Source organism: Aphis gossypii, chromosome 2, assembly GCF_020184175.1.
Source record: "Aphis gossypii isolate Hap1 chromosome 2, ASM2018417v2, whole genome shotgun sequence".
Taxonomy (NCBI): Eukaryota; Metazoa; Arthropoda; class Insecta; order Hemiptera; family Aphididae; genus Aphis; species Aphis gossypii.
The window spans coordinates 51,339,781-51,352,277 of record NC_065531.1 but is presented as its reverse complement, the minus strand read 5'-3'; the positions used below and the strand labels follow the sequence as shown (position 1 = coordinate 51,352,277).

The window sequence follows — 12,497 nt, the reverse complement described above, 5'->3', positions numbered from 1 at the left end:
TTTCCATATTTTATTATATATTATTTAAAATAAGTTAACACAAACTAATCATTTATACACATTTATTTCAACAACAACATTATATTTTCTTAAAATAAAAAATAATTATAATAAAATTCACAAACAATACAATTTTAAATTAATTCCACTTTAGGCCTAAGTATTAACGACGATCTAGTATTTCGTACTATAGTTTAACATAATTATAATAAACAGCCTACCATTTAAATTGATTTCAAACAATAAAATATTTTATTTTATATACTCGTATGTTTTGAATACATATTTTAATTTTAAGTTTAACATCGCTTTGGCACCAATCATAATAGTACATACATATTATAGGTGTATATATATATATATATTTATATATATTAAATTTAAAAAAAAATAAATAAATTTGCATCATATAAGTTTAAATTTGTGTATATAGTTTTAATGAAATTTCAATGTTCTATAGATTATGAGATAAAAATTCGGTATATGAGTGGGTGATCGAATTTATTAAAAATCTAAAAATTTTAAACATTTCCTAGTTATTGGCTTATGAAAAACTTTTCATTTTATAATAATCAAATGTTATAATAGTTTTACTTTAATTAAATTAATACAAATTAATGATTTCCTTAATACTTTTGAAACTCATGATAACCTATTAAATTTGGTAGGTAATATGCATACTTAAATATATACCTATATGTACATAAAAAAATTATTAATTAAAACATGAAAGTATTCGATCGCGATTATTATTCAATTGTTTTATGGTTTTATAATTGGCTTGAAATTACGATGTAATTTTGATACAGATTTTATGTTTTGCTATTATATATATATATTTTATTTAAGTAATAAAAGGACTAAAAGCAATCAAATTTTTAAGAAAATTGTATTTTGTTTTATTTTTGGAGTAGCAATTCTTATTTCTTAAAACAAAATAATAAATATTTTTATGTTTTAATCTTAAACATAACATAACAATATAATTTTACATACCTACTACTTTGTCAAGCATAATTTTATTTAATATTTAATAGGTACCACATATACCTTTATAAATATAATATATATTTTTATAATTTGTAGATATTTGTCAGCCCGAAGAAATTTGAAATGTAAAATTAATGGCTTAAATAATAAATATATTTATACTATTTAATATTTTGATTATTATTTACAATATTGAATCATAGTAAACCAAATAGCATAATAAACGGTTTTTAATGATTCTCCAATGTTTATAGCATTTTTATTTTTATTTCATTCAAAAATTATTTTTCTATTTTTGATGTGGATTTGGCTATTAGTTATATCTTCGATATGATTAATATTATCGTGTTTTCTAGTGGTATAGTCGTATTATAAATACAATTTCACAACCCTTAATTTTCGTCACAGTCTGTTATTGAATTACTTTTATATTTTATACATTATTACAATTTGAAACTTATTAACTATAAAAATAAAATAATAATAATAATAATAAAAAAAATGAGTAGGTAAACAAATAGTGTAAAAGACCTGTGGCCTGTGATTGTATAGAGTTATATTAATATACTTATTGTTAAATTAAGTACTTTGATATTATATATATAATATATATTTTTATTTTTATTTACGGTAATATTTTCAACACAAATTAAAACAGATAAGATTTCCTTTTTATTAATTTAAATTGTAGGCACGAAAATCACCATTTGCTTTAATATATTATTATTTATACTATTTTCTTGCTTTTAGGAGTAAAATTGTTCATGTATTTTATTTAAAAGTGCATTTTTCAGTTTTTTATATAATAAAAATAAATTATGTATTGAGTTTTTTTTTTTAAACCATTATACTTAATTCGATAAATGCTGACAATAAGCGTACGTATATAATATATATTTTATTATTGGAACTTAATCATACAGTTTTTATTCATGAGAATATAACAGTTGGGTATCTACATATTATTTCACTGAAACGATCGTGTTTCGACAATGGATTTGAATCTACATTTTGATAAATTGATGTTATCGCATTGCGTTATCGTCTACATATTATAGGAAGACTTATACAGTTATACATTAAGTTGGTACTTATATAATTTATAATCACATAATATTCATAATAAAAGTTAATTTTTCATTTTATGGTAAAATTTGTTGACTCTCGCCTTTCAGCGACATCTGCAGTATTAATGTATCGAAAACGAATTTATAAATATACCTAAGTTATAACAAAACTTATTTAAGAATTGCCAAACATCGTAAGTTGTAGGTATATAATATATACATACTACATACATACATACATACATGTATAATAATGTATATTAGGTACTACGTACAAACATTATACACCACCACTAAAGGCACCATTCAGACATTCATACCGTAAAAAAGCATTGGGTTTTTGGAAGTCTGCGAGACCGATGACGGTAAATTATGGTCGACATATTCTTGTTGTTGTTGCATATGCAGCCTACCGCTAGCTGCAACTCCTCTAGTGGGAGATGTCTGTTTGAATTGTGTCGGCGGATGCTCGTCAGGCGGTTGGAAAGCGTGTGGTGGTAACTGCGGTTGTTGTAACTGCGGTTGTTGTAACTGCTGTTGCTGCTGAATGTTGGGCGGCGGAGGCGGTGGTAACTGGTAGTACCGAGTGGTCGATATCGCGGCTGTTTGAGTACCACGGGCGATAACAAATTGTTGGCCGTGGTGTATTCTAGCATGGCCGTGTTGAACGATGTACTCATTAGGTGGGTGTCGAATTTGAACCTGTGGCTGCGATGGGTGACCAATGACGTTGGTGGTAGCGGTGGACGCAGCCGCGGCTGCTGTAGTCAACAGATGCACCTGAACCGGTCCGACTGTTTGGTATGGTACGCGGATGGTCTGCTGTTGTTGGCCATGAGTCACTCTGATGATGGACCGTTGGGACGCGGCTGGGTACGGTGGTGGAGCTCGCGTGTCACCCTGGATCCGAGCGCGGACAGCCGCCACGGTGGTTGCTGGATACCTGGGCACAAAGTCAGGTTGGACATCAAGTGGCGGGGTTTGAACAGCTAGGTCACCATAATAAGAACGAGGACGTTGCGGCGGCTGCGGGTTGTTCTTGATGGTGATCTGCGCCGAGAACCCGGATCGAATGCCATGCACTTCCGGACGCCGGTTGAACCCGTAATCGTCGTTTTCGTCATCCTCGTCCTCTGTTGCGGCCGCAGTGGCAGTGGGTGGCATATACCGTTTGCGTATCTTCTCCAGGCGGCCCGAGTCTTGTTGCACGAACGCCACAAGCTCTTCCTGTCTGTGTGAGCTAGGTGCTTGAGTGCCGGCCACTACGTCCGGTTGCGGACAATGCGATGGTTGCGATGCGCCTCCTGCTACTGATCCACTGGTTGCCGGGTGCACGTTGCCTGTGACGCATGCAGTTGCTAACGTAGATAGAAAAGGTTTGCCACCGGTTGCCGACCGGACGGCCGCTCTGCTGCTAACGGTCGAGTGACCGTCGCACAGGTCTAGTCCGTCAGCTTTGGCAGTCGTATCACTGTCAGCCGTCGATTGAGCAGTTGATGGTAGCAGCGGTTGATCATAACGGCCGCCTCCACTACCACCACTGCTCAATAATTCTGTGAGTTTCTTATACGCCGGAGTAGCAACGGCCGCTGATGGTGTCACCGAATCACATTGTACCAGCACAGTGTAAGCGGTCCCCTGTTCTTGCATGGCACTAGATACCTTCTTCGCTGGATCGTCGGCATCGTCGTCGCTATCACACGTCAGCCGCCGGATCTTCTCGATCAAAGATATCTCTTTGGAGTCACCAACGTTCTTTTTTTTCACGGTATTCCGCCTTAACGTACTCCGTTCGATGGTTCTCCTAATAAGGCTATTCGACGTATCATCGTCATCGTCATCGCTGTGCGGTTCGCTCTTGAATCCTCCTCCACTCAAACCACCGTTCATCGACCTACTATCAAACGCTCTGAGTGATTCTTCCGTGATTAGATATTTGTTCAATAACCTAGCGTCATCCGTCTCTTTTATTCGGGTTGGTGGGCACACGAACTTTGTCGACGGAAACAACTGTCGAACTGCTGAGTTTGGGTTTCGGTTGTTGTACAGCACAGTATTGTTACCACATTTAATCATTACATACCCCTCATCCGGGGTTACAGCAGTAGCACCAGTAACAACTTTTGCATCTTCAGTTTTGCAGGCACCGTCAACACCAGGAACGTCCATAGGTCTAGTTTCCTGCACGATCTGTCTCTCGGTAACTGTAGTCATAGTTATTGTTTCTACGATGCACCGTGGTTGCTGTCCTGTACTTGAATTTGTATCACAGACAGTGTTTGTTTTCGACAGCTGAAGGGTAGATGTGTTTGTCAATGGCTGTTGTTGCTGCTGCTTTTGTTCGTCTTCTGCAAATAACATAAAAAAACGATTTAAAATTGTAAAACATAATTTACATATAGAATATTATAATCACTATATGTTGTGTTCAATATCAGATAAATCTAATATAGATTTTTCCTCGTAAACTGTTAATTTTTATTTTCTTAGCAAAATGGAAAGTATCATTTCAAAGCTCAAATAATAACAATTTTATTTGAAGAACAATTATAATTAAGCGTATCACATAATTATTTATTTTTTGATACTTTTTGAAGAATAGAATAAAAAACAATTACCAATGTCCAGTACCGATAGTGTATGGAAATTCATTTTTTTTTATTTACATATTTACTTAATTTAATTATTAACTACGTGTTAATAAGATTTAAATAAAGTATATCATATTATCATAGTCAATCACGTGTTAAGGTAATTTTAATCAAAATTCAAAATCATAATCAAAATATTGGTAACCCATATAAAAAAATTATTTAGTACTTCAATAAAATTTAAAAAATTTAAGTAAAAATGAAAAAATGTTAAATACATCAAATATTATATTTATAACAAAATTAAATTTACGTTTTAATATATTCAGTACCACCGTGTACAAATGTATGTATTTAAAGTTTAGCTACAAGAAGTATGAATAAACAATGAAAATAAAATATGTTTGATACTGACTATAGTCTATAGTAATTAGTAATTACCTATATAATATACGACAAACGCTATCATCAAAAACAATATTTAATAGGTATATACTATATTTTCTATATTCCTTATTACCTAAATTACTTAAAGGCTATAGCTTACAATAATAATGTTACATGTTACAATCATCAACATCATCAACTTCCTTACCAATATTATCTTCCTATAAATAGACGAAAACATTATATTTTGATATTTATTTTTAAGGTTAGGTATACATACGCAATACGCATTCAAATTGGTATTTCTGTTACATAAATATAGGTATTTACTATTTACTTTATTGTAATATACTATATACGTATTAATCGTTTATTAGAATATGATTTATATTAATTTGAATTTATTATTTATTAATGTATTATGATATGTGTGTGTGTATTAAAAAGTGGGTATAAAAATGTTAAATGCTTATGTTCAATTAAAAAATCTGTTATCTTGTATCCACGAAATATAAACGAAATGTTCTTATAAAAGATAGTAGTATTTTTATTTATCATTTTCGATGTGTACAATGTACATAATATATTATGTATTTGTGTTAATTTATGAGAGGTAATTTTTAATTTTGGACTTTGGTATCAATTGTTAGTGTCCACGTCCACTATTAAGAGGTTATAATTTATAACCTCCATTATTTACATAATTTTTTTTCAGGGAATTTAAAAGTGCCAACTATTGGAAAGTATCCATTGTTGAGAGGTGAAACATAATTAATAGAAGTTTCACTGTAATTCACATTGAGTCGGATTTATTTTTACCGTTTATGATACACAGAATAATATAAATTATACTTACTACATGGCCGGGGTATGGACGAAAGTTCATGACGAACTTTTTGATTGTTATCTTCAAAATAGGACGTAGCGTTAGCATTGGAATTATATGGTATAGCGACATGCGTATCGCCAGAACTGTCCATCACATCCGAACCATATCTTGTAGCTAAATCATCATCTGCTACAATATTATTTCGATATTAATTATTTTGTACCTACGATTCGATTTTGAATGTTTTCAATCACTTAAACAATAATATCATCATAATGTTATCCATTCTGTTTAGAACTAAGAAAATAATAATTTATAAAGTTATAATCTATAATAATATTATAATATTATACTATAATTATAAAATTATAAAATAAAAATTATTTTTTATTTGAAATATTCCATCATTATAAAAAAATATTCATATTAGATATAAACAATGTTATTATAATTTATGCATTATACTTATCGTTTTCAATATTTTACTTTAAGAGTTAAAGGATTTGTTTTATTATAAAAATCAATATACTATTATTTATGAATCTATTTATATAATATTATATTATGTTCATTTTATTATTTTAATTTGTTTTCAAGGTTGCAAACATACTAATTAGAGTTATGCAATGTCTAAAAATTTGTAGGTATTTTTAAATTAAATTAGTTTATATAAATATTCTATATTTCCTCTTTTTATACAGTTGTATTAGTAAATTCAAAATGTGTTTATTGGATTTGTTTTTTTTATCAAATGGTTAATCACTGAGATTAATTAATTTTATAATTGAGCCACTTAAATTTAATGATACTTGGTGAAATAAATATGTTAGAGATAATACTTAATGTTAAATCTTCGTGATCTAAAATATAAGCATAAATTAAACGTATTTCTTGAAGATTTTATTGTGAGTATCTAAGTTAATAACTAAGAAGATACCTACATAATATTAATATGTTTTATACGTATGACACTACATTTTTAAGGGAATTTCACACTACCGTTGGAATAAACTTAGTTAACTTACATGCAAGTTCCAAAGTACTAACTTGAATTTTACTCCAATAATAATTTTAAAAAAATTTTGAACTTATTATGAAGTCTATTTTTAGTATCCTAATAACGATTGGGGTTATTGTTCGCACTCACATAAATATATCACAAAAAGTGTAAATTTAAAAATATTTCCTTACCAAATGTTGTAAATTATAGACCTATTTAACCTAAACAAGTTAAAACACAATAACTTGAATTTTGTGTCGATAATCATTTTGAAAACCAAAATTTTTATTTTGTTGCCAAGTTAACTATGGATACTTCCAGCAAAATTTTAAATTTATAATTCTTAAAAAAAAAAATCTCTTTTGAAATTCAGAATAAAATCTCGTATTTTTTTATGATTTTGACTCGAAGGATTGGATTCAAACGAACTTTAAAATAAATAAATAAAATAAATTATAATCTGAATAAAATTAAAATCAATACGTTGAAAATAAAAATCGGAGTAAAACTCAAATCAGTAAATATTGGAACACATACAATTTAAATGCAAATTAATCTGCAAATTAATCTGCAATTTAAAACAATCGATAACTTTTTTAATAGATTTTGAATTACCTTATTTTAATACTATTTAAAAATCATATTATTTGCACAGATGAGTTTTATTTCACATATCAAACACAGTTTTTGGATATTATCATAAAAAAAATAAAACACATAAAATTAATACTTAAACCTATTTACCTAATAGTTAAGATTTAAGACATGAGAGATTTTTTTTCAAAATAATATAATATATACCTAGAAATCCGATTAAGAATGACTAAAATAAAATGGTCAGTCAAAATAAATAATGAAAATAAATTCTTTTCAACAATAAATTATTATCATTATAATAATTAAATTAAGTATTTAGGTATAATTTATAGAAATAATGTTGATGAGATTATTAAAAAAACCTAATTGAGGTATGAAATATTCTAATAAAATTCATATTATTGTAAATTTACTCGGATGATGAAATTTGATTTCAATAACAATATTTCGATTATAAATATATTTTGCAATGAAATTGAATCAATTATTTTCAAACTTTAGTATATTTTTCAATTATCGAAAACAAAGTGTCTAAATAATAATAATTTGATACCACCTTTGTTTTAAATAGGGCTATAATAAACCATAGTACGTTTAATTATAATATTATAACGATTCGTATTTTGTCGAATATAATGAATAGGTACATAAGTATTTTAGTACTTTAATAGATAGGTACATATTTAAAATTCGTATTCAATTAATCTTTGGCTGGTTTCATTATATGGTGCAAATAAATAAATGCTTTTAACCTTTTTAAATTTATGAAGAACAATATTATATGCATAAAATATATTATATTATAAGGTGCTCTAATTGGTGTTAATAAAAAATGAAAACGATTTTAGCTGCGGTCAATGACTATTGATTACTGTAGTTACCGTATTTCAGGTGGTCTAGTGACGGCGGCACGTGCCTGGGACAGCCATCCTTGTATCCGTCCGGTGGACTGAGCGTGGCTGGCTGTTCTTCGTACGGGTCGAGTTGTGGCATGTTACGGCCATCGTCATCATCAAACCACGGCTGAAAACACGATTCGTCGCCACAGCTGCACGGCTGCTGTGACCAAAAGTCGAAATCCTCCTCGTCGAACTCACAGTCATCATCCCGGATGACGATCACGTAATCCGACTCGAAAAACACGTTCAGGCTTTCATTAAACTGCACGTGCCGCTTGTGCTTACTGGACTTAACTGCCTTAGAGCCGCCACTGGTCGCCGTGCGTTTCAATGCCGATTTCTTGGGTCTCGGCTCGCCTGCGCCATTTAATAGCTGCTGCTGCTGTTGCTGTTCATCTGTGCCAGACGGTGGCCGCGGCGGTTCGTCTTTCTTTTTCTTTTGTTTCATGACTTACTGATGGTAGTCGTCAATCGGCCTTCGACTTTGTGTTGTCCATAATGTCGAATTCGTCAAACCGATCAACAGTCACCACAGCCTCTGTCGCCGTCGCCGTCGTCGTCGTCTTTGTTATCGCCACCACCACCACTACCACAGCCCCCGAAGCTGTCGTCGCCGTCACCGCCACCGTCGTCGTTCTCGACTTCGCTACCGTCCCACCGGAAACCGAACACCTCGTCGGCGATGGTACACCACAGAAAGTCTGAGATGATGATCACGTTGAAAGCAACATTGAATTGTCCGCATATGCAACGCGCAATGACGGACCGAAGGATACGATGACGATAAAATCAACCCGAAATATCGACACTCGTATTGATCCGTGACGGTGCTCTCGACGACAACGACGGCGACGTGATAATAACGACGATCGGTCAAAGTATATATTTATGATAATATAATATTACTTTCAACGTGCGCGCGTGTGTATGTGTATGTGTGTGTGTGTGGTGTGTATGTGTGTGTGTGTGTGGGTGTGGGTGTGGGTGTGTGTGTGTCTGTAAGTATTAGTATTTGTATGTGTTTTTGGACACGGGATCGTGGCGAACGTGAATGAACGGCGGACTGCGTTTTGCTGGGAAACGACTCGGCGGCAAATCAGATGGTGTACAGGTCGATAATGCCGAGCACTCTCGTTATGAGCGTCGCGACGCCCCCTCCCCCCCGCCGCGGCTGCTACTCAACCCTTATACAAGGAATCGCGCGCGCGTGTAAGAGACTACGCAGGGCAGCAGCAATCCTCCGCGCCACCTGCCGATCATATTATGTGAATTGGCATCATATCATATTATATGCGCGTGCGACTCACTGATATGACGACGGCTGATCTGGGACCCAATCACCCAATCGTATGGTCATGAAAAAATATGACATAATAAATCACCATCATAACATTATTATAACCTGGCATTGTGATATTGTATATGTTTGTTATACCTACCTACCATAAATTTCTTGATTATGTAGGGTTTTCGCAAGAAAGACGTAGACAAAATCAAAACTTGACTACCAAACTACCTATACAATATACATATACAAATTACAAATCATTATTATTATTCGTGTTTTGTTCAAATTCTCTGTAATTCCGATCCACTGGTTGAAAAGTTAAGTTTAAGTTTAAAATTATATTATCATTATGTAACCTAGACTGTAGGAATAAAACGGCATTAAATGGCCACTATAAGTCCAAACGTCCTACATATGTCATATTATTACATTGCGGTGCATTTCTGTTCTAGGACGTTACTTCTGGACTCAGTAAGGATTCTATTATCAGTCTAAAATACTAAAATAACACAAATATTTAATTATTGAGTTATTACCTTTAATCTAGGTAGTTTATTATTTGCTCAGTTTTTATATCTATACAATAAATGCCATTTTAAATCGTTCGTAACTCGTATCGTATAAGTATATATTACTATATTTGAACAATTTCAGTCGCAAATATTTATGATAATTCGGAGGAAATTCAATGTAAAATCAGACTTAAGAGTAGTAGTCTCTAATATATAAAATCTAATATGGAATCAATAATATCATTTGATATTATTTAATAGAAAAAAGGTGATTTAATTTTTGAAAATTCGCCCCCCCCCCCTTGAGTGACTTCTGGATACGCTATTACCTACATCACTACACTTTAGCACCCAAAATTGTACATTTTTACACCAAAATCTGACAAGATTTGTAATCATTATGTAAAAAAATGTAATCACAAAAACTTTTTTTGTTACTTACAAGGAAGTTCAGAATTCCAAACTTTAATACCAGCTGCTGGCGTGACGTCACCCCAGCATCCAGTAACCTTCAAAATAATTCAATTGATTCGAAAATTTCACAAAATGTTGTAAACATTTTGTAATCAAATGTAATCTAAAATTCTAGATTCCTGATATGACTCAAATTATAAGTTATTCTTATTGTAGTTAAAAAAAAAAATCAAAAATCGTTAGTGATAATTTTTCTTTATGATCCTTTAAAATTCAAATTTTTGCAAAAAAAATACGCCAATGTATTCTTATGATTTTTGAATCACTATAAAACTAACTCATGAAGAATTTCGAAATTAAATTTTCATCAATGCAAAATTATTATTTTGACAGCCAAAAAAATTTTATCGGCATTTATAAAAAAAAAACTTAAAAAACGAATATTTCAAATATTCTATAAATAGCCTTAAAATAAGCGAATTATTTTGAAAATAAAATGATTTAAAAAAAATTCCAATCTAAAGTATAGTGGTGAAATTTTCAAGTATAGGTATAACCGTATAACTTCTACTTTTTGAATAATAACAAATCGTTACACTATCAAATGACAATACTAAATTTTTGGTACTTTTCAGAAGAAACAAAAAACCGAATAATTATTGTTACACATTGACTGAATTCTTTATATTTGCATTTTAAAAAACTTATATTTTATTTATAAATGATCCATACATTATTTTTATGTACACAATTTAAATGAGATACGTGATATTGCTCTATCAGTGATTTAGATACATGGTATTTTTGTTAAATATACGAGGTGTTGCTGTTTGTAAAATGGTTAAATTTTAACAATAATAAATTTTTATAATAATTATTAGTTATTACATAAACAGCTATAACTAAGTATGGTAAGTTGGTAAGTAGTGGAGTGGATCAGTATTATGCTCTTATGATCAGTATTTACTGTAAACATGATGGTATGAAAATAAAAACAAGATTAGGTATTAAAAATAACAGCACAAAAGTAAATTATTACAATTTAAGAAATCAAAAAAATATTTTAGATTATAACAATAAAATATTATTAAATTAAGTAATGGAGATCAGTCTTATGATCACTATTATAACAAAAAAAATATAAAATAAAGTAATAAGTCATGTGGGTCAGTCTTAGAATCATTATTATAACAAAAAATATTAAATACAATCAATATGACTAGACTTTACCTTTTTTGGTTTTTAGTTCATTACAATGTAAAAGTGTATCATAAAATTAATGAGTATCAATTAGTAAAACCTGTTTGAGTTTTTGTAGATCATTCCATTTAGATAATGATAAATTCAATGGTTGTTTTGTATATACAGTGGTTTATATTGAAATTGTTGATCTTCATCAATTCTTGTAGTTTTCTTTCTAGGAAATACTTTTTTTGGTTTGCACAGTATGGATCATCAAATAAAAGTTTAAAATAAATTTATGATATTAATGGGTCATATAATAGTTCACGAATGTCTTTAACTTCTAGCTCTACCTTCCCAATACCAGGCCTTATAGAGGTGTAAGCATTTAAAAGTTTAAAATCATAAAAATAACTGTGTATTAATAGGATTGCTTCAAATGGACTACGATTGTTTCGAGATTCTATTTTCCTTTCTATAAGAGAATGTGCACAATCACTTCCATTTGAGTATGTCTTTTAATAAAAAATTTTTGTTTAATAACAATATTTTGAGTTTTACAAAACTGAAGAAGAGTGTTCGAAAGAATAACATTTCTGTTTTGATACCCACAGCCATCAGATTAGATGATAATTGGTATTTAATATTTAAAATCGTTTGAGGATAAATCATTATCGCTACGTAATTTTGTGAAAATTTAAAATTTAGACACTCATAACATTTTTTCCTATAATAATGCTC

General features: G+C 30.7%; 1 protein-coding gene across 2 annotated transcripts; it reads right to left on the bottom strand.

The window, feature by feature from the left end:
• On the bottom strand, window positions 1-9,479 carry LOC114125566 (uncharacterized). Of its 2 annotated transcripts, none has more exons than XM_027989278.2 (3): window positions 8,343-9,479; window positions 5,892-6,050; window positions 1-4,405 (listed from the first exon to the last, which is right to left on the bottom strand). In XM_027989278.2, the coding sequence occupies exons 1-3, from the start codon at window positions 8,806-8,808 to the stop codon at window positions 2,364-2,366; spliced, it is 2,667 nt and encodes an 888-aa protein (XP_027845079.2). In that variant the 5' UTR covers window positions 8,809-9,479; the 3' UTR covers window positions 1-2,363. The 2 variants fall into 2 exon arrangements, with proteins under 2 accessions (XP_027845079.2, XP_027845078.2); XM_027989277.2 differs by having other exon boundaries at window positions 5,892-6,053; window positions 8,343-9,478.
• Window positions 9,480-12,497: the final 3,018 nt, after the last annotated feature.